The 22,541-nt window shown below is 47.6% G+C and overlaps 2 protein-coding genes across 3 annotated transcripts; both read right to left on the bottom strand.

Moving 5' to 3' along the window:
* Positions 1 to 5,781: 5,781 nt before the first annotated feature.
* On the bottom strand, positions 5,782 to 10,467 carry LOC146021377 (zymogen granule membrane protein 16-like). The gene is made up of 4 exons (XM_083155163.1): positions 10,418 to 10,467; positions 7,996 to 8,110; positions 6,652 to 6,784; positions 5,782 to 6,231 (listed from the first exon to the last, which is right to left on the bottom strand). Exons 2-4 carry the CDS (start codon positions 8,051 to 8,053, stop codon positions 5,904 to 5,906), a joined length of 519 nt encoding a protein of 172 aa, XP_083011289.1. The 5' UTR covers positions 8,054 to 8,110; positions 10,418 to 10,467; the 3' UTR covers positions 5,782 to 5,903.
* A 6,287-nt stretch (positions 10,468 to 16,754) lies between these two features.
* On the bottom strand, positions 16,755 to 21,604 carry LOC146021376 (zymogen granule membrane protein 16-like). 2 transcript variants are annotated; one of them, XM_083155160.1, is made up of 3 exons: positions 21,497 to 21,604; positions 17,812 to 17,944; positions 16,755 to 17,245 (listed from the first exon to the last, which is right to left on the bottom strand). In XM_083155160.1, exons 1-3 carry the CDS (start codon positions 21,552 to 21,554, stop codon positions 16,918 to 16,920), a joined length of 519 nt encoding a protein of 172 aa, XP_083011286.1. In that variant the 5' UTR covers positions 21,555 to 21,604; the 3' UTR covers positions 16,755 to 16,917. The 2 variants fall into 2 exon arrangements, with proteins under 2 accessions (XP_083011286.1, XP_083011287.1); XM_083155161.1 differs by lacking the exon at positions 21,497 to 21,604 and adding an exon at positions 18,033 to 18,063.
* Positions 21,605 to 22,541: the final 937 nt, after the last annotated feature.

The raw sequence follows: 22,541 nt of genomic DNA, 5'->3' as shown, positions 1-22,541 counted from the left end.
CATTTATGCTTGGTCGCCATTTGCAAATGGAGGCTGGTGACTGAACACTCAGATGGCATGCTGGGATTTTTAGTCCCACAGCCACTCCAGTGGCCGATTTCCTACCGCTGATATACAATGTATGGATGGCAGCGAATGGTTAAGAACAATGTGAATTCCTTCCAGAGAGCCGGCATCCACTGTCAGTATCTTTATATCCACATCAACATCCCGGCTCGTTGCCCTGGGCCCCTGTCTAGCGTCCCTCTCGTTCCATCCTTCCATTATATCTGCCACTAACAGTCTCTGTATATCTCATCCTGCGAACACAGAACCAGCGCCTGTCTGTCCCACGTCTCTGGTGACTGTGGCCAATCAATAATCCACCTTGTTAGCAGCCATGTCTGCTGTGGCGGCTTCGTGCACCAGGCTTATAGGTAATGAGGGAGACCCACTGGGGACAGTACATCTTTGTTACCTGACATAACTGCTGATTTCCTTGTCACGTCTCCTCAGCGTTCACCATTCGTACTCTACTATTATAGTATTCAGGGTCTTACTATATGGGCCGGGGGTAAGGCCTATAATTAGGCAGCTGAGACTCCCGCCTAAGAGAGTCTGTTTGTCTGGGGCTCCTCAGGCATTTCCCCCCCGCACACTCCCCCCCGGGCCTGTTACTTATTACAGACTCTGGTTCTGTATATAATGCCTCACATTTAATGTTCCAGAGACCTATGTTACATGTGGTAAATGAAGGGCATGGGGACAGGAATGTGTGAATGAATGTATTCACCTGAAATAAAAGATACAGCGATGAATATTGCCAGTGTAAAGTGACATAGAGGGGCAAACTCAGGCTTGTGACCAAAGGGGCGATTATCAGAGACTGTGCGATAGCTGCGGTTGCAGTTGTGTGGGCGCAAAGTGGTCGCTGCAGTATTGCTCCCAATGAGGAGTTCTTCGCTGACAGAAAATGGCCGCCTGGAGGTGTTATGGGAAGTGACTGGGAAAACACAGGCGTGTCGCGGCTGTTATCTGCTGATGGCTGTAACATGGCACCAGAATCACTGCTACTGCTGTGTCCGGTCTACCTAGCCACCCAGCCTGCCGCTTCATCTGGCATCCATTAGCCAAGTCTATCTTGCTTGTTTCCGCATGAGCATGGGAAAGGAAGACATACACTATGCATTTCAATGGCATCTCTATTTGTTACTGGGTGATGCCATGTGTAGACACCGGACGGACCTTCGGGCAATGCAAAGCTGTACTATGGCCCTTATTCTGGTTCATTCGCAAAGGCAAATTCCTTCTCACTCGCATTTTCCCACCGGACACTCCCTGCGTTTTCCCGGACACTCCCTGAGTTTTTTCCAGACACTCCCTGCGTTTTCCAGGACACTCCCTGGGTTTTTCCAGACACTCCCTGCATTTTCCTGGACACTCCCTGCGTTTTCCCAGACACTCTCTGCGTTTTCGCGGACACTCCCAGCGTTTTCCCGGACACTCCCTCCGTTTTCCCGGACACTCCCTGCGTTTTCCCGGACACTCCCTGCGTTTTCCCGGACACTCCCTGCGTTTTCCCGGACACTCCCTGCGTTTTCCCGGACACTCCCTGCGTTTTCCCGGACACTCCCTGCGTTTTCCCAGGACACTCCCTGCGTTTTCCCGGACACTCCCTGCGTTTTCCCGGACACTCCCTGCGTTTTCCCGGACACTCCCTGCGTTTTCCCGGACACTCCCTGCGTTTTCCCGGACACTCCCTGCGTTTTCCCGGACACTCCCTGCGTTTTCCCGGACACTCTCTGCGTTTTCGCGGACACTCCCAGCGTTTTCCCGGACACTCCCTGCGTTTTCCCGGACACTCCCAGCGTTTTCCCGGACACTCCCACTGTTTTCCCGGACACTCCCTGCGTTTTCCCGGACACTCCCTGCGTTTTCCAGGACACTCCCTGCGTTTTCCCGGACACTCCCTGCGTTTTCCCGGACACTCCCTGCGTTTTCCAGGACACTCCCTGCGTTTTCCCGGACACTCCCTGCGTTTTCCCGGACACTCCCTGCGTTTTCCCGGACACTCCCTGCGTTTTCCCGGACACTCCCTGCGTTTCCCCGGACACTCCCTGCGTTTCCCCGGACACTCCCTGCGTTTTCCCGGACACTCCCAGCGGTTTCCCGGACACTCCCTGCGTTTTCCCGGACACTCCCTGCGTTTTCCCGGACACTCCCTGCGTTTTCCCGGACACTCCCTGCGTTTTCCCGGACACTCCCAGCGGTTTCCCGGACACTCCCTGCGGTTTCCCGGACACTCCCTGCGTTTTCCCGGACACTCCCTGCGTTTTCCCGGACACTCCCTGCGTTTTCCCGGACACTCCCTGCGTTTTCCCGGACACTCCCTGCGTTTTCCCGGACACTCTCTGCGTTTTCCCGGACACTCCCTGCGTTTTCCCGGACACTCCCAGCGGTTTCCCGGACACTCCCTGCGGTTTCCCGGACACTCCCTGCGTTTTCCCGGACACTCCCTGCGTTTTCCCGGACACTCCCACTGTTTTCCCGGACACTCCCTGCGTTTTCCCGGACACTCCCTGCGTTTTCCCGGACACTCCCTGCGTTTTCCCGGACACTCCCTGCGTTTTCCCGGACACTCCCTGCGTTTTCCCGGACACTCCCTGCGTTTTCCCGGACACTCCCTGCGTTTTCCCGGACACTCCCTGCGGTTTCCCGGACACTCCCTGCGTTTTCCCGGACACTCCCTGCGTTTTCCCGGACACTCTCTGCGTTTTCCCGGACACTCCCTGCGTTTTCCCGGACACTCCCAGCGGTTTCCCGGACACTCCCAGCGGTTTCCCGGACACTCCCTGCGGTTTCCCGGACACTCCCTGCGGTTTCCCGGACACTCCCTGCGTTTTCCCGGACACTCCCTGCGTTTTCCCGGACACTCCCTGCGTTTTCCCGGACACTCCCTGCGTTTTCCCGGACACTCCCTGCGTTTTCCCGGACACTCCCTGCGTTTTCCCGGACACTCCCTGCGCTTTCCCGGACACTCCCTGCGTTTTCCCGGACACTCCCCGCGTTTTCCCGGACACTCTCTGCGTTTTCCCGGACACTCCCCGCGTTATCCCGGACACTCCCCGCGTTTTCCCGGACACTCCCCGCGTTTTCCCGGACACTCCCCGCGTTTTCCCGGACACTCCCTGCGTTTTCCCGGACACTCCCAGCGGTTTCCCGGACACTCCCTGCGTTTTCCCGGACACTCCCTGCGTTTTCCCGGACACTCCCTGCGTTTTCCCGGACACTCCCTGCGTTTTCCCGGACACTCCCTGCGTTTTCCCGGACACTCCCTGCGTTTTCCCGGACACTCCCTGCGTTTTCCCGGACACTCCCTGCGTTTTCCCGGACACTCCCTGCGCTTTCCCGGACACTCCCTGCGCTTTCCCGGACACTCCCTGCGCTTTCCCGGACACTCCCTGCGTTTTCCCGGACACTCCCTGCGTTTTCCCGGACACTCCCTGCGTTTTCCCGGACACTCCCTGCGTTTTCCCGGACACTCTCCGCGTTTTCCCGGACACTCCCCGCGTTATCCCGGACACTCCCCGCGTTATCCCGGACACTCCCCGCGTTTTCCCGGACACTCCCCGCGGTTTCCCGGACACTCCCCGCGGTTTCCCGGACACTCCCCGCGTTTTCCCGGACACTCCCCCGCGTTTTCCCGGACACTCCCCGCGTTTTCCCGGACACTCCCCGCGTTTTCCCGGACACTCCCTGCGTTTTCCCGGACACTCCCTGCGTTTTCCCGGACACTCCCTGCGTTTTCCCGGACACTCCCTGCGTTTTCCCGGACACTCCCTGCGTTTTCCCGGACACTCCCTGCGTTTTCCCGGACACTCCCTGCGTTTTCCCGGACACTCCCTGCGTTTTCCCGGACACTCCCTGCGTTTTCCCGGACACTCCCTGCGTTTTCCCGGACACTCCCTGCGTTTTCCCGGACACTCCCTGCGTTTTCCCGGACACTCCCTGCGTTTTCCCGGACACTCCCAGCGTTTTCCCGGACACTCCCTGCGTTTCCCCGGACACTCCAAATAGACGTCCGCTTTCCACCCCCGGGCACCCACTTCCTGTCAATCACCTTGGGAGCAGCTTGCGAATAGAAAAAGTAGAAGGGTTTTATTGCAACACGGCCTTACACGAGCATACTGCGGACCGTACGCATGCGCAGTCTATCGATAATCGTGCAAATTCGCAGCTGTACACTCAGGTCTGAATTACCCACATATGTGTGCGCATGATACAGTATATGGCAGCAATGACGACCAAAGTGTATTTCCCTTTGCTGATCCTTTAGCTAAACAGAATACTGCTGCCACCTAGTGTCCACTACCTGCATCAGCGCCTGAGAGCTACAGTGTGGTGGAGAGATCAGTTATCTCTGTTCTGTTCTGTTTCAGGAGTGAGACCATTATTGTGGTGCAAAGTGCTCAGGAAGCCAAAAGGGGATTTGGGAGTTGAAGGATTTCTTGGAGTAGAAAGAGTTAAATTGATAGACACAGAGATTTATCTGTGGGGGTATCAGGGCGTTCCGTGCCCCGTTGGCGGTGCGCCTGTGGGTGGATGCTTATCGCACTGTCCTGTTCTTCTGAGCTAACGCATTTCGGCAGTAGTCGGGCCTCTGTATCAGTACTGTACCATCGATTTCTGTACTGGAAGTGGTTTTACCATCCAATGGCAGTGTTAGATGTTTGTCGCCAGCGAATGTTAAACATTTGATGGTGTTGCGATGGTCCCGTCCTCAGTCCTGACCCCAGGTGTCCATGTGCAAAAAGGGGGGGTTTTTTGGAAGCATTTGCAAATCATATGAATTTGTTTATTGAATTCTGTTAATGCGATTGTCCAATAATCTATAGCAGGGGTAGCCAACTCCAGTCCTCGAGAGCTACCAACAGTTAATGGTTTCCAGGTCTCCTCCCAGAATCACAAGTGAAGTAATTATCTCCACCTGTGGAAAGTGCTACCATGTATAAATGTGTCCACCAGCTGTGACGTTACCTCCCGACTAGCGGATACCACCAGGGCCGGCGCCAACACTAGGCAAATCTAGGCATTTGCCTAGGGCGCCGGCCACTGGAGGGCGGTATTTCGCCCCCCCCCCCCTTGCCGCCCGGGTACCTGTCCTGCGGCGTATATGTGCGTAAAAGCTGGCGGCGGCGGCAGCAGAGGGGGGTCCCTGCAGTCAATAAGAAATAACGAGCGCTATCCGCCGGGCTATGCGGAAGCGCTTCTGTTTTGGAAACACTGACCGCACGCTGATTGGCTGAGATTCAGCCAATCAGCGTGCGCCGTGCGGCCAGTGTTTCCAAAACAGAAGCGCTTCCGCATAGCCCGGCGGATAGCGCTCGTTATTTCTTATTGACTGCAGGGACCCCCAGCTGCCGCCACCAGCTTTACAGCGCCGCAGGACAGGTACCCGGGCGGCAGACACCGGGGCGCCCCCACCCCGACTTGCCTGGGGCGCTCTGGTGCCTTGCATCGGCCCTGGATACCACTGCTGGTTTGAATGGGGTCATACTGGAGGGTCTGCACTTTTCTGTATGTGCAAAACCATTCAGTGCAGCAAAATGACTGTTATGAACATCGCCACCTTGTGGCTGATTAGAATCATTGCAGGATTTTGATCACTGTTCACAGCACCAGGAATTTCCCATTAAGATTTTTTCTTCCCCCTTTGTTAAATGTTTGTTCTACATATTCAGTAACACATGAGATGTACAGACAGCAGGGAACAGCATATTTATTTACAATAGACAGGTCTGAAAATGAAAGGGGTGTAAGGGGTGATAAAATGGCTTATTAGGGGGTCATACGGTACAGGTGGAGAACACCTGAAGGGACACAAGAATGGAGTGGGGATCTGTGATATTTTTGCTTGGTATCTTTCAGTCCCCACCCTGGAGTTCTGAGCTCATTTTGGCGGGACGCCCCCAGTGGAAGCCGATACTGTGGATGACTGAGGAGTACCGGCCACTGACATACCGGAGAACGGTGTCGTCAAACAGAGGGAAATCGTTAAAGCTGGTGCCAGAGGGTTGCCCAAATTTAAGTATTCTTCCCCGATTGGTCACAAAGACCAGCTCGTTCACGTAAGAGGCCACTTTCCCCGACACCTGCGTGATGCATTCACCCCGGTGCAGTAAGACCTCATGCAGGGTACCTGTTGTATGACCGTAATACGGACTCCAGGTGCCGCCATATTGGAACTGTATGCTGAGGAAGACATGGATACAAAGGCATTAGTGGGAGAGATGCTCTGCAGGAAAGATGCTCAGAGAGATGTACAGGGGATAGGAGGGTGGGAAGAGGGCAGACAAGTAATCTACTATAGATTAGAAGGGTTGGGATCATTGGGTCGACCTAATGATGGTCAACACCGTTGGGTCGACATACAGCAAGGTTGACAGGGGTCTAGGTCGACATGGCACAAGGTCGACAGTTGTCAAGGTAGACATGTTACAAGGTCGACAGGTGTATAGGTCAACACAGGCGTTAGGTCGACATGGGTTAGGTCGAAATGTTGACATGGGGTTTTCACAGGTTTTTTTTACCTGAATGTTGACACAGTCGACATGGACACGACATGGATGATTTTCATAAAAGGAGATGGCGCAATACTCTGCAGAGGCTTACCCTATGATGTTACTCGTACTTTCGCTCACTCGCAGACCTGTAATCGGCCCGTTCAGCTGTTGGGATGAGAAGGAGAAGGCCGTTCCCCCACCAGCACCATACTCCCCCACGAAGGACGAGAGACGGGACTGCACTATGAGGGGGCGAGAAAGGTGACATAGAACATATAGACTGGAAACATCTGACCAATACGACTATATTGTATATTGTTATTATATTGTACATTGAGCCCGATTCAGAGGTGATGGCTGTTCTGCTAATTCACAGATTATCGAAAGACTGTGGATGCGTACGATAGCGTGCAGTGCATACAATGATATGCGGCTTGCCTATATTTTGTGTGTAATTGTGCATAACAAATAAAGTTACACTGTTTGATTGGTAAACACTGTAGCAGAACATTTTTTTCTGCAGATGCAGTCACAATTACATACAGAATGTAGGCATGCAGTATATTAGAATATGCATGCACGTAGGACACATTTATCAAGAACAAAAGAAAAAAATAACCGTACAGTACGTGAGCTATTTTGACGGATCAAAGTATATTTTTATTTTTTTAGGTCAAACTGTGATTCCGCAAGGATGCGATCGCAGTTTGATTGAAAGCGGTGGGTGTTGACGTGGTGGCAACAGGGCAGCGACGCAGCCTCTAGGGGGCTCGATCCATACAATGTATGCACGTCCAGGCCGTTTTTGGGCAGCTGTGTGGCGTCACATGCAGTCGCTGCGTTTATAGCGATATCGGTGATGCGATCGCAATCTGACCCAGGCCGGACCGGTTTATTCGAAGCGGACCGGTTTATTCTAAGCAGCCCACAGTGTGCGAATAACGAGTATGGGTCAAAAGTTCAACAGTAATAAGGTCGACGTCAATAGGTAGACTTGAATGGTAAAGTATCAAAAAAGTGCATTTTTAGAATTTAAAAAAAAAACTAATTTCGACCTTTTTAATATTGACCTTTTGACCATGCCGACATAAGGTATGTCGACCTTTTCCCCATGTTTATCTACGGCCCATCGACCAATAGTGGTCAACCGACTGCATCCCGCGATGACTGCAATTGCTTATTTGCTATTGGCTATTATCAAATGAGGGCTTCTAAGTAATCAATAAAGATAATACAATTAGGTGGGGGGCAGCCATTATTGTTGTGCCTAGGGGCGCCCTCACCCCTAAATCCACCCCTGCTTGTGGTGTCATCTTAAGTTGTAACTCGCTTTTTCTGTTTTTTATTAGATCACTGCTTTGTGTATACTGTAGATGTTATTTGTGCTATTCCTATGTCCGTCTGTCAATTAATATGTACCGCTACATACAGTGCTGTGATAATTGTTACTCACCACTAGATGCCGCTGTAGATCCCAGCAGGAGACACAGGCACATCAGAGCCAGCATCATGCAGGGAGGAGCAGTGTGTAGTACTAGAGGAAGCTGGGTGATCCGCAGATGTATTACCTGGTAATGTGCGATAGCCATGTTAGTAGGGGTACCATCGTTCACCTATATAATAATCTGATATGGTCTCTCCCATCTCCAGCATGGCGCGGGAGAGCTGTAGCATGGGACAGACCTTAGAGGATGGCGGAGGAGCGTGGGGTAAGTATTTAGCAGGTAGGATTTAGGGAAGGGACAGAACAGGTGCTGTGCGCAGCAGGAGTAGGGGTCTAATTCAGACGTGATCGCAGGGCACATTTTTGTTTGCAAATGGGCAAAACTTAGCTGCACTGCTGGTGGGGCAGATGTAACATGTGCATAGAGAGTTAGATTTGGGTGAGTTATTTTGTTTTGTGCAGGGTAAATACTGGCTGCTTTATTTCTACACTGCAATATACTGTACATATCAAGTTGGAGTACAAACTCCACCCAAATCTCTCTCTCTCTCTCTCAGCATGGTTTTGCCTGTTTGCAAACAGAATGTGCCCTGCGATCAGGTCTGAATTAATGGTGAAATGTGGCAAACTTTGGAGAGAGATAAAGTACCGGCCAATAAATGACAGGATCTGGTGGGTACTTTGGGAGGGGTTGGGATCATTTGGTCTATTGCATTATGGTCGAAAGTCATTAGGTCGAATCCATTAGGTCGACATGCTAAAAGGTCGACATGGTCTAGGTCGACATGGTCTAGGTCGAAAGGTCATTAGTTCGACAGGTCATTAGTTCGACAAGGTCATTAGTTCGACATTGTCTATGTCGACATTCACAAGGTCGACATGGGGTTTTTCACTGTTTTTTTACCTGAATGTCAACACAGTCGACATGGACACAGTTTAAAGTGCACTGCATCCCCTCGCATTGCTCGCTGCGCTCGCTATGCGTCGGGCACGGTGCCTCGCTACGCTCGGCACACTATTTTATTCTCCCACCACGCCCTAGTGGATGGTAGGGCATGAAATACCGCCTGTCGGCACATGTTGGCTCAAAAAACAGTGAAAAACTCCATGTCGACCTTGTGAATGTCGACATAGACAATGTCGAACTAATGACCTTGTCGAACTAATGACCTGTCGAACTAATGACCTTTCGAACTAGAATCATGTCGACCTTTTCCCATGTCGACCTAGAGTCATGTCGACCTTTTAGCATGTCGACCTAATGGATTCGACCTAATGACTGTCGACCATAATGCAGTAGACCAAATGACCGCATCCCTTTGGGAGATATGTACAACACATCAGGTTTTGGATGCGGTACAATTATGGGGTACATAGCAACGTTAATACTGCCAGTATGCGCAGAGCATTGCGGATAAAATCGCCAAGGACAGCTCACCCAAAGATCAGACTACTGCGTCCGTTTGTCTGCCCAGGCACCGGATGACGCACCAGCTGCGGGGTTACTGGGTGATTATGGTAAGACCATAGGCTTCTATTGATGCCTACTAGGTATAGAGAAAAACTGTCCTTTGTACATAGGGGGATGCAGTCCAACTCACATATGCAATTTTTCAGAGACTTGACCACATTTTAGCCACTTTATGTATTTCCATGGCTCAGTACAACTGCCCCAATAAATGATCATTTAATTATTTTAAATATTTTTTTTTTCATTTAAGAGTATACATTAACAATAGCTACTAAATACTAACAGATTACAATATAATTGCAAGAAAAGGAAAAAGGGGATGGGGCGGAGGCCAAGGGCACTGGGCTAATTTGACTATTGGTAAGAAGGTTTGCTCCAATCAACACAGTAAATTCAGTTGCATTATATAGTTGTGGAGGTGCTCCCAGGGAGTAGGGTAAATGTAATAGAAAGAATGTGATATCCAAGAGAGGATATCAAAAAGTCTCCCGGGTGGGGCACAGCCTTCTAAGATAATTAGTATCAGTTAAGATTAAACTTTATTAATACTAAAATTGATCCTGTGAGTGGATCAAATGACGGACATAAGACAAAGACATACAGATAACATATACAAATACATAAATGGAGAAAGTAGTGAAATATAATGTTATAAATGTCTGAAAGTGGGAGGGAAGGTACCTCAATATTAGAAGAATGTCTAGAGAATATTTAGATAGATTTCAAAATTTCTTTCGGACAAAAACGCCTTCACTGACCATAAATGGTCTCAAAATAGTGAATAAATATCAATTAATAATATGTTTCAACTTGGCCCCCTGTGAACAACATAACAATCACTGTAACACCTATGTCCAAATGTCTAGTCGGACATGGAACAGTGCAGCTGCTGATGAGTTCCACTTCGATTTTTGCTAAGATGTTAAAGTTACAGAGTGAGGTTTAATGGTGATGAAATACCTGAGTTTTTGGTACTCAAATGGTGGCTGCTGCCTGTGCATATGATAGATATCAGTAGATGCAGAGTTGAGCGGACCCTGAGAGCGTCACAGGTATAAGAGCACAGAGAAGGAGGTTTCTGCTGTTTCCAGGGGTGACCAGCCTGGCTCTGTTAGCCAAAGACAGCGCAGAGTCGGGTATTGGGTCCCCAGGGAATGAGAGAACCTCGATTGGATAAGTGGATAGTAAAGAGTACACCTTCACTCTGATCCCTGGTGTAAGCTGCTGTCCACTGTGTACAGGGATTGTTGTAGTGAACAGTGGTTGAGCGATAACACCCTGGCAGAGAGGTGCGGAAAGAAGTATAGGGTGCACTATGGTATTTTGGATCCACTTATCTATTGCAGCAATACCGTGCAAAGGTTGTAATATCAGAAGGTGGAAAGCAGCGATATAGTATCTCTATATGTCCAACAATATAAATTGTAAAAATCCTGTAATCCAGTGGTTCCCAAACTATGTGCCGTGGCACCCTGGGGTGCCTCAGGACAGTTGCAGGGGTGCCCTGAGTTGGTGGCCCAGGACCAATTAAAATGATTTATGATCAATATCACAGACAAAACCAGTGCTACCAATGATAACATTGACAAACAGTAGTAAATCCTGTCTCTTACCATGTAACTGACCCTAAGGATGACATATAAACACAATTTAAGATTTTTTTTTCTAAATTTATCGATAATTAACATTCGGCCAAGGGGTGCCGTGAAATTGTTTTGAGGCTCAAGGGCACCGTGATTCAAAAAAGTTTGGGAACCACTGCTGTAATCCCTATTGGTGGGAAGTAGGCAGATAAATTGGCATAAGTTTAATGTATCCTAGATTTAAGATCTAACATAGCCATAAAGAGCCTTAAGTTGTGTATGACTAATTTCCTGTAAAGAGGTACAGTAAATATAGTGGTCCTAATTGCGACCAATAAAGAAGTCCTAACCACAAGATTGGGGATAAAGGTTTTGTTAGACACTAATAGTCAATAATTGTTACAGTGTTTTTAAGTGGATGCAGCAATATGATACACGAGAAACACATTAACCCTCTGTGACCATAGTAGTTACAAAAGTAAACTAGCAGAGTGGACAACGATATTATATCAGTGCCGCAAGACGTACGTTTCACCATCGGCGTACGTAATTATCGATAAATTTAGAAAAAAAAATCTTAAGTTGTGTTTATATGTCATCCTTAGGGTCAGTTACATGGTAAGAGACAGGATTTACTACTGTTTGTCAATGTTATCATTGGTAGCACTGGTTTTGTCTGTGATATTGATCATAAATCATTTTAATTGGTCCTGGGCCACCAACTCAGGGCACCCCTGCAACTGTCCTGAGGCACCCCAGGGTGCCACGGCACACAGTTTGGGAACCACTGGATTACAGGATTTTTACAATTTATATTGTTGGACATATAGAGATACTATATCGCTGCTTTCCACCTTCTGATATTACAACCTTTGCACGGTATTGCTGCAATAGATAAGTGGATCCAAAATACCATAGTGCACCCTATACTTCTTTCCGCATTTCACTGCCAGGGTGTTATCGCTCAACCACTGTTCACTACAACAATCCCTGTACACAGTGGACAGCAGCTTACACCAGGGATCAGAGTGAAGGTGTACTCTTTACTATCCACTTATCCAATCGAGGTTCTCTCATTCCCTGGGGACCCAATACCCGACTCTGCGCTGTCTTTGGCTAACAGAGCCAGGCTGGTCACCCCTGGAAACAGCAGAAACCTCCTTCTCTGTGCTCTTATACCTGTGACGCTCTCAGGGTCCGCTCAACTGTGCATCTACTGATATCTATCATATGCACAGGCAGCAGCCACCATTTGAGTACCAAAAACTCAGGTATTTCATCACCATTAAACCTCACTCTGTAACTTTAACATCTTAGCAAAAATCGAAGTGGAACTCATCAGCAGCTGCACTGTTCCATGTCCGACTAGACATTTGGACATAGGTGTTACAGTGATTGTTATGTTGTTCACAGGGGGCCAAGTTGAAACATATTATTAATTGATATTTATTCACTATTTTGAGACCATTTATGGTCAGTGAAGGCGTTTTTGTCCGAAAGAAATTTTGAAATCTATCTAAATATTCTCTAGACATTCTTCTAATATTGAGGTATCTTCCCTCCCACTTTCAGACATTTATAACATTATATTTCACTACTTTCTCCATTTATGTATTTGTATATGTTATCTGTATGTCTTTGTCTTATGTCCGTCATTTGATCCACTCACAGGATCAATTTTAGTATTAATAAAGTTTAATCTTAACTGATACTAATTATCTTAGAAGGCTGTGCCCCACCCGGGAGACTTTTTGATATCCTCTCTTGGATATCACATTCTTTCTATTAGATTACAATATAACCAAACTACAGTATATAAAGATTGAATTCTAAACATCCCAGGTTAGAGTTTTGGAGTGACGGCATTTGCACGCTGATGGTTTTGGAGTGACGGCATTTGCACGCCGATGGTTTTGGAGTGACGGCATTTGCACGCCGATGGTTTTGGAGTGACGGCATTTGCACGCCGATGGTTTTGGAGTGACGGCGTTTGCACGCCGATGGTTTTGGAGTGACGGCGTTTGCATGCCGATGGTTTTGGAGTGAAAGCGTTTGCACGCCGATGGTTCTCTGCGGTTTTTCATTGAAAATTTAAAACAACAATAATTTTAATTTTGCATTTAATTTTATTGCCGTGTAAGATTTTGTGGACTAAACCAAAGAAAACCGGCAGCTGTCTATCTATCTATGTATCCGCCATGTGCCGTGTCAGACACTCACCTGCTATCACTGGGTCACCGGGTGCCCTGGCATCTCCCTTATTACACATATATAGGGTCCCCTCGCACCCTCCCGTGTAACATATGCTGTCCCTCTGTCCCTGTCATATTACCAGTGAAATTCTCTGGTATCATCTTAACCCCTTCATCACCAGCCTGCTCTGTATTACACCATGGTATCTGCTGTATGATGGGGAGGTGGCTGGTATACACAGGGTTAACGCGACCCGGAGAGACAAAGGGCACAGTCAGATAACATCTCCGTGTCAATATACACAATGTCGCACCCACTGTCACTGTAACTTCCCGCACATGGTAGTGCCAGGGCATGGTGCCTAATAATCTGTGTCTATGGCAGTGATCTGACTTATTACTAGTTGTTTTTACATCCATGTAAGGGGGACGTGTCCCAAACCTCTATGGTCATGTGTGACTCAAACTACAGCCTCATGTGTGTATCTATGGTGGTAGGAGGTAGGGATGGCCATCGTTGTCATGGCCATCGATAGTGCTAAACTATGCGAAGGATGACCATCGATATTTTTACATAACGATGGTCATCCATTGTGTTTGATTAATTGACCTGTGGGCCAATCAAAACACGGGGGCGGGGCTTCATGGGTGTCGGGGGCGGGGCTATGCTCAGTGTCCCTGCACTTTGAAAAAAAAAAAGCAAACATCGTTTTGCTGTTCCATCGATGGTGGGAAACCATCTGGCATTCAACATCGACCATGAACCATCGATGATTTCGAATCATCGATGGTCGATGGCTATCCCTACTAAGACTTATCGAGGCTGCATACTTAGACACTTTATAGTGTCAAACATTGTATATAAGACACAGGACAGTGTTATAATTATAGTTAATCACTTATATTTTCGCTGGCCTAAGGTTTAAGACAACACATACTGTACTGCTTATACCCTGTTCTCACTGCCGCAAAAACCCGGGTATTTGCCAGGGCAAGCAGTAATTTCCTGTGTCCAGTCTCAGTGTGAAAGGGTCTTTGTGAAATTCCCGGGTGTTATGCACACACAGGTTTTTTGCAGGGTTTTTCCTGGGTAATACACGGGTGTATGGCAGTGTGAACAGCATAAACCTGGGTTTTTTCTCACAAAATGCAAAAAAGCAGGTTCATTTGGGGATGTAATCATGTGATATGTGACAGCCAGCCAATAAAAGCTGGTTTTTAAACAGCCAATCACAGCAATTTGTACAAATTTCCCAACACCCAATCAAATTCCACACACTTGTTGGAAGGCAGACCATGGAAAGCAGTGTGAAAGGGGCAGACATGGGAAATTCCCGGGTCTGAGGTGCAGTATGAAGGGGGTCTGTTGAGCTGAGAAGCTCTGTGCCCCGCCAAAAATCCGGCAAGAAAAACCCGGGATTTTGCAGGGGCGGCAATGAGAATGCAGCATTAGTGAATTTCAATGTGCACACTGCATTTTTTCTTGAGGGTAATTAATGTGAATAGTTGATTTGATCTACTACTAGTGTGTGTAGGCGACCTCTTTTGTCTATGGGTTACTGATTGCAACATTGGATTCATTTTGACCAGTGGTCACCAACACTGTTTAATAAAATGTATCTGCAGGGCACACACCTGCAATTTTCTCTCCTCCATGTATTTTCTATTACATGGAGAATAATTGATTCATCGATATACCCATATTCTATACATTGCAGTGTCATTTCAACCCAGACAAAACTACCCACAGTTTGGTGTGAAAACCCAACCCATGTTACCAATCCGCTGTGACGAACCACACTGAGCATGCAGATGATTGCACATTTTTGTTTGTTTGTCTTTGTGTTAATTGTATATATGTCTTCTAATTTTTTTAACAAGCTTTAATAAAAGTTACATTTTAGATTTATCCATTTCTCTGGGAATCACTCCTCACTTTTTTCTGCCTAGAAAGAGCCATTTTTAGGATACATCAGGGAATATATTGGACACCTTTATTGTATACTGATTCTATTGATACGATTAAAAGAAAAAATATATATATATTTTTCTTAAACAAGAGTGCCCCAAGAAAAACGAGAGTCATTTTCTTTCTACCCAATACATATATTTTTGACTGTCTGGGGTGTACCTCCACAACCTGTGACCTCTTGTAAGGCAAAATAGCCTTACCTACTGTATTGACTGCTTTATAGTGGACTTAATACATTGTTTCTTAATATTTACATTTATCTACCACACTGTGCACTGTGCACTGGTCTCCCCCATCCGCCTATCCCTCTACCATTACATTTCCCAGACCATCTAGCTGGTGCCCAGGTATAGTCAATACGGTACTTGTTTCCTAGCAGGGCGCCCAGATTTCCTACGTACGCTCAGTAGTTAATTTAGTTAATTTATTGACTGCACCCTGAGTGAAATCGCATCGCATGGCCCTTTTTTGTGGCGTGAGATGTGAGATGAGATGAGATCTCAGTAGTTCATATGGTAAAAGACCTAAAACAGCACCACTCTCCATGTCACCCCAAAGCGTTTCGAGTGGCGGCAGAACGCGTCCTCCGACCTTTTCATACCCCCACTATCCACATCGGCGTGGAGTTGATTTTATATAGTGTGGCGAGCCCGAAGAGTGGCGAGCGGACGCGGAATACATGTAAAGTAATCCGCGTACCCTCGCGGGACTCGCGCTCGGCACGCTTTGGGCTCGGTGGCTCGCTGTGCTCACCACACTATAGCTGGTGCACATGTGTAGTCAATGCTAATTGTCTCCTTTCCCAGACCACCTAGCTGGTGCACAGGTGCAGCATTACTAACTGTCACATATCCCAGACCACCTAGCTGGTGCAAAGGTGTGGTCATTACTAACTGTCACATATCCAAAACCACCTAGCTGGTGCACAAGTGCAGTCATTACTAACTGTCACATTTCCCAGACCACCTAGCTGGTGCACAGGTGCAGCATTACTAACTGTCACATTTCCCAGACCACCTAGATGGTGCACAGCTACAGTCATTACTAACTGTCACATATCCAAAACCACCTAGCTGGTGTACAAGTGCAGTCATTACTAACTGTCACATTTCCCAGATCACCTATCTGGTGCACAGGTGCAGCATTACTAACTGTCACATTTCCCAGACCACTTAGCTGGTGCACAGGTGCAGCATTACTAACTGTCACATTTCCCAGACCACCTAGCTGGTGCACAGATGCAGTCATTACTAACTGTCACATTTTTAAACATGCTGCATTAATTTCTAAACTACAGTACACATTCTACAGATCCAGAGGTGGCCCAGAGACAATGGACTGACAGGTTTGGCTACCCTGCCCTACATGCATACAAACAATGGTGACCACACACAAGGAAAGGACTGCGAGCCGCGTTGTGGTTGAGCACATTCAGTGTAGGATTGTGACGCTCAGTTGTCTTTGGGTATTGAGAAGTTTTCCTGTTTAATGCCCTGTTACTTAAATTCGTTTTTTGTTCACCGGTTAAGTAATGGGAGCACTGCAGACAATTGGATGCAACAGATTTATTACTATAAACCAGATGTCTGGCTGTAGACAGGTCGGGATATACAAGGGTTGGTCATTCATGGTACATAGGGCCTACAGCTACAGTAGTACATTGATGGGGGACATTTGGCACTGCTGGAATCCACTTGGGCTCTTCGGGTCCCATTACTTTGCTCCATCTTTGCAGTACACACAGCTTGGCTGGATGCCCCAGTGGAAACCGATGCTGTGGATGACGGAGGAGTACCGGCCACTCACATACCGGAGGACGCTGCCATCGTATAAGGGGAAATCATTGAAGCTATTGCCCGAGGGTTGGCCAAATTTAAGTATTCTTCCCCGACTTGTCACGAAGATCAGCTCATTGACGTAAGAGGCCACTTTCCCTGAGACCTGTGTGATGTTCTCTCCACGGTGCAGTAAGACCTCGAGGAGAGTACCTGAGGGATTCCCAAAATAAGTGCCCCAGATGCCACCATACTGCAGCTGGATGCTGGAGGAAGACATGGATACAAAAGGCATTAGTGGGAGAGATGCTCTGCAGGAAAGAGGTGCGGAGGGGTTTACAGGAGAGATGCTCTGCGGGAAAGAAGTGCGGAGAGATGCTCTGCAGGAAAGAGGTGCGGAGGGATTTACAGGAGAGATGCTCTGCGGGAAAGAAGTGCAGAGAGATGTACAGGAGAGATGCTCTGCAGGAAAGAAGTGCGGAGAGATGTAGAGGAGAGATGCTCTGCAGGAAAGAGGTGTGGAGAGATGTACAGGAGAGATGCTCTGCAGGAAAGAGCTGCGGAGAGATGTACAGGATAGATGCTCTGCAGGAAAGAGCTGCGGAGAGATGTACAGGAGAGATGCTCTGCAGGAAAGAAGTGCGGAGCAATGTACAGGAGAGAATAGAGAGGGCACACTTGTGTTCGACACTTGTAGCCAGGGCTAAGTAAAACCGGACCCGGACAAGACCCCAGAATGCCGGATGTCCTGTCCGGGGGGATTCCTGTGATATCTAAAAAACAATATCTAAGGACAAGGAAGCAGAAGGAGCAATGCTCTGCAGGAACTCACCCTATGACGTGGTTATGGTTTTCCCTCACTCGCAGGCCCGTTATTTGTCCATTCAGCTGGTCTGATGAGTAAGAGAAGGCCGTTCCCCCTCCTGCACCATACTCCCCCACAAAGGATGAGAGACGGGACTGCACTATAGGGGGGACAGAAAAGCCAAATAGTGTATACAATATATCCATAGGAGAGAGGCGGAGAGATACTGTCAGTGCATAGCTGCCTACCCAGTCTCCCTGACATACTGTAGCAGCAATCTCCCTCTCTCCCTCATTAGTCTACCAATCTCCCTCATTTTGGGGGAAAAGGAATGGAGACAGATACATTTACATTGAATCATCAGCACCATTTCCCAGCACTTTACCAAGTATAGTATCTGTTACTAACTGCTTTGGGGATCATCTACATTTGGATATAAGTCATTATAAAAGATTCCTCTCAGATGTAGCATTATACACACCCACGCTTCTAGGTGCCACATTCACAATCTCTTTTCACAATCTCTCCATATATGGAAGTAGACACGCCCTCAATGGGGCGCTGTGCAAAATTCTACTACCAACTATAATCTCCCTGAAACTAGTTTTCAAAAGTAGGCAAGTATGGTACAGTGTATGGTAATGACCCAACATGCTAATGTGCAACCTTCTGACCAGCATTTTGTCAAACCAAGTTTCTCCGCCCGGCACTACTGTTGGGTGTAAAGTTTGCTTGCTGCGGTGCCTTACTAGAGTCAGTCACTCCAATACTGTATGTAGCAGAAGTAACAGGCGGCTCAATGCATAAAATCCCTCCTTTATTCCTACGAACGTTTCACTTGTTGTCAGGCTCAGCCCTGAAATGTATGTTGGAATAATGGACGTATTTTATGCGTTGACAAGTGGAGAGAGCCACTTGTTACTTCTGATATATATAGCAGCTAGATATGATTATGATATTATATTGTATTATTCATTTTAGTCATAGTTATGGTAATGTAATCTGGGGGTAGTGTGGGGAATAATGTGATCTGATCTGGTGGCACTGTGTGGTGTCAAGTAATCCAAGGGCACTGTATGGTTCCATTTGATCTGATTTGGGGGTACTGTGTGGTATAGGGCGAGATGTATCAAAAATCGCATTGTTAACGAGTTTTAGCCGCTGCGCAAACTACCTTCGGTCGCCGAGCTGTTTCTCCTATGTATTATTATTTATCTGCCTGGCGGCCGTTGTCCTGTCCGCGATGAGCGGCTTACTGTTGTCTGCGCATGCGCGCCGAGGCTCCCGGCGTTATGGGAATTGAAGTCTGTAGTTTCTGCCCGGCGCATGCGCAGGATCTCCATACACGGCATCACTGCGCATGCGCCGGGCAGAAACTACAGACTTCAATTCCCATAACGCCGGGAGCCTGGGCGCGCATGCGCAGACAACAGTAAGCCGCTCATCGCGGACAGGACAACGGCCGCCAGGCAGATAAAACATAGGAAAACTGCTCGGCTATCTCCTCCTAAGTTCCGGGCGCAATTTTATTTATTTATAAAATATATATATATATATATACAATCAGTCCTCCTGCTACAGAGAGGTTCTCCTACCTCTGGCTCCGTTGAACTTTACTGTATCGCTTTGATCTCATGACCCATGCTCCTTGATAAAGGTCCCTTCTATGGACCGAAACGTCGGGGCAAAATGGGCACAATTTATGTGTAATTGATGAATAAATGAGAATTACCTTTTAACCGGATTGCCTTATTTATATAAGGAGAAATTTTGGACTATATATACAATCATATATATATATATATATATATATATATATATATACCTATATATATATATATATATATATATATATATATATATATACAATCATATATATATATATATATATATATATATATATAAATATATATGACAGATAAAAGGATGTAACTGCAGGGGCATATAAGTACCACACACACACACACCTCCAAAATTTACTGTCTGTGGAGGCAATAATTAAAATCGCCGCTCTGCTGTGGCGAAACAAATATACAAATGCCTCCCCACGAGTGCTCCTAATACATATGAGCCCGCGATCAGTGCCCTGTTTTGTATGGGCGGGAAGTACCGCCGGACTCATCTCGCGCTATTTGCCGCGCCGAGACTTTGGCGATTTTTTATCAACAAAACTTTATTCATACATTGGTTAACACGCTGCCGCGGCGGAAACAACCAAACTCCGCCGCGGCATAGGTTAGTACATCTCGCCCATAATGTGATCTGGGGGCACTGTGTGGTATAATGTGATCTGATCTGGGGGCACTGTGTGGTATAATGTGATCTGGTGGCATGGTGTGGTGTCACGTAATCTGAGGGCACTGTGTGGTTCCATTTGATCTGATTTGGGGGAACTGTGTGGTATAATATAATCTGGGGGAACTGTGTGGTATAATATAATCTGGGGGCAGTGTGGGGTATAATATGATCTAATCTGGGGGCGCTGTGTGGCATAATGTGATCTGGTGGCACTGTGTGGTGTAATGTGATCTGGGGGCACTGTGGTGTAATGTGATCTGGTGGCACTGTGTGGTGTAATGTGATCTGGGGGCACTGTGGTATAATGTGATCTGGGGCACTGTGTGGTATAATGTGATCTGGGGGCACTGTGTGGTATAATGTGATCTGGGGGCACTGTGTGGTATAATGTGATCTGGGGGCACTGTGTGGTATAATGTGATCTGGGGGCACTGTGTGGTATAATGTGATCTGGGGGCACTGTGTGGTATAATTTGATCGGGGGCACTGTGTGGTATAATGTGATCTGGGGGCACTGTGTGGTATAATGTGATCTTGGGGCACTGTGTGGTATAATGTGATCTGGGGGCACTGTGTGGTATAATGTGATCTGGTGGCACTGTGTGGTGTAATGTGATATGGGGGCACTGTGGTGTAATGTGATCTGGGGGCACTGTGTGGTATAATGTGATGTGGGGGCATTGTGTGGCATAATGCAGGCTTGCCTACCCTCCCGGACTGGTCGGATGGCTCCTGAAATCTACTGTCCCGCCTGCCACACTTGAAATGTTGGGAGGTATGTTACTGTCTGGTCTCCTCTCTCACTGTGCAGCATAATGTGAATGGGGGCACTGCGTGTTGTCATGTGAGCTGGGGGCATTGTGTGGTGTCATGTGATCTGGGGGCACTGTGTGGTGTCATGTGATCTGGGGGCACTGTGTGGTGTCATGTGATCTGGGGGCACTGTGTGGTGTCATGTGATCTGGGGGCACTGTGTGGCGTCATGTGATCTGGGGGCACTGTGTGGTGTCATGTGATCTGGGGGCACTGTGTGGTGTCATGTGATCTGGGGGCACTGTGTGGTGTCATGTGATCTGGGGGCACTGTGTGGCGTCATGTGATCGGAACGTGTCATATTTGATATGATGTATAACTTCCAGCACAAACCAGCATATTATATTACCAAGGGAAGTGCAGAGAAAAATCCTGCCCTTTACCACATAACTGCCTCTAAGAATCGCATATAAACCCAATCTAATTAATTTTTTTTGGACCTAGGGGTGCCGTGAAAAAAATTCTGATTCTCTAGGGTGCCGTGAATCAAAAAAGATTGGGAACCTCTGCTCTAGGGTGTCGTGATTCAAAAAAGTTTGGGAACCCCTGCTCTATGCAGTAATATGTATAATTACACAGTACTGTGATAATTGTTACTCACCACTAGATGCCGCTGTAGATCCCAGCAGGAGACACAGACACATCAGAGCCAGCATCATGCAGGGGTTAATTCTCTAGCACTGGAGGAAAGACGTGACCCGCAGAGGTATTGCCTGGTAATGTGAGGTACATTGTCATAAAATATATATATTACTGAGAGTACCAAAATTCATATACTGATAATAGTGTTCGTATTAGTAACTGAGAGAACCAGCAGACATATACTGATAATGGGGTATTACGCTCCAGCACTGAGAGTACCACCAGTCATATACTGATAACGGGGTATTACGCTCCAGCACTGGGAGTACCGCCAGTTATATACTGATAACGGGGTATTACGCTCCAGCACTGAGAGTACCGCCAGTCATATACTGATAACGGGGTATTACGCTCCAGCACTGAGAGTACCGCCAGTCATATACTGATAACGGGGTATTACGCTCCAGCACTGGGAGTACCACCAGTCATATACTGATAACGGGGTATTACGCTCCAGCACTGGGAGTACCGCCAGTCATATACTGATAACGGGGTATTACGCTCCAGCACTGAGAGTACCACCAGTCATATACTGATAACGGGGTATTACGCTCCAGCACTGAGAGTACCGCCAGTCATATACTGATAACGGGGTATTACGCTCCAGCGCTGAGAGTACCACCAGTCATATACTGATAACGGGGTATTACTCTCGAGCACTGAGAGTACCGCCAGTCATATACTGATAACGGGGTATTACGCTCGAGCACTGAGAGTACCGCCAGTCATATACTGATAATGGGGTATTACGCTCCAGCACTGAGAGTACCGCCAGTCATATACTGATAACGGGGTATTACGCTCGAGCACTGAGAGTACCGCCAGTCATATACTGATAACGGGGTATTACGCTCCAGCACTGGGAGTACCGCCAGTCATATACTGATAATGGGGTATTACGCTCCAGCACTGAGAGTACCGCCAGTCATATACTGATAACGGGGTATTACGCTCCAGCACTGAGAGTACCACCAGTCATATACTGATAACGGGGTATTACGCTC

This window comes from Crinia signifera, chromosome 7, assembly GCF_055691185.1.
Source record: "Crinia signifera chromosome 7, ASM5569118v1, whole genome shotgun sequence".
Taxonomy (NCBI): Eukaryota; Metazoa; Chordata; class Amphibia; order Anura; family Myobatrachidae; genus Crinia; species Crinia signifera.
This window is presented reverse-complemented; position numbering and strand designations above follow the sequence as displayed.

What these genes read in the sequence shown, in the direction of transcription:
- LOC146021377 (XM_083155163.1), bottom strand. Translation starts at nt 8,053, where the DNA reads ATGATGCTGGCTCTGATGTGCCTGTGTCTCCTGCTGGGATCTACAGCG. An exon ending in ATCTACAGCGGCATCTAGTG is followed by an intron (nt 6,785 to 7,995) that starts GTGAGTAACAAT and finishes GCCCCCTCATAG; the next exon opens with TGCAGTCCCGTCTCTCGTCC. An exon ending in AGTACGAGTAACATCATAGG is followed by an intron (nt 6,232 to 6,651) that starts GTAAGCCTCTGC and finishes TGTCTTCCTCAG; the next exon opens with CATACAGTTCCAATATGGCG.
- LOC146021376 (XM_083155160.1), bottom strand. Translation starts at nt 21,554, where the DNA reads ATGATGCTGGCTCTGATGTGTCTGTGTCTCCTGCTGGGATCTACAGCG. An exon ending in ATCTACAGCGGCATCTAGTG is followed by an intron (nt 17,945 to 21,496) that starts GTGAGTAACAAT and finishes TCCCCCCTATAG; the next exon opens with TGCAGTCCCGTCTCTCATCC. An exon ending in AACCATAACCACGTCATAGG is followed by an intron (nt 17,246 to 17,811) that starts GTGAGTTCCTGC and finishes GTCTTCCTCCAG; the next exon opens with CATCCAGCTGCAGTATGGTG.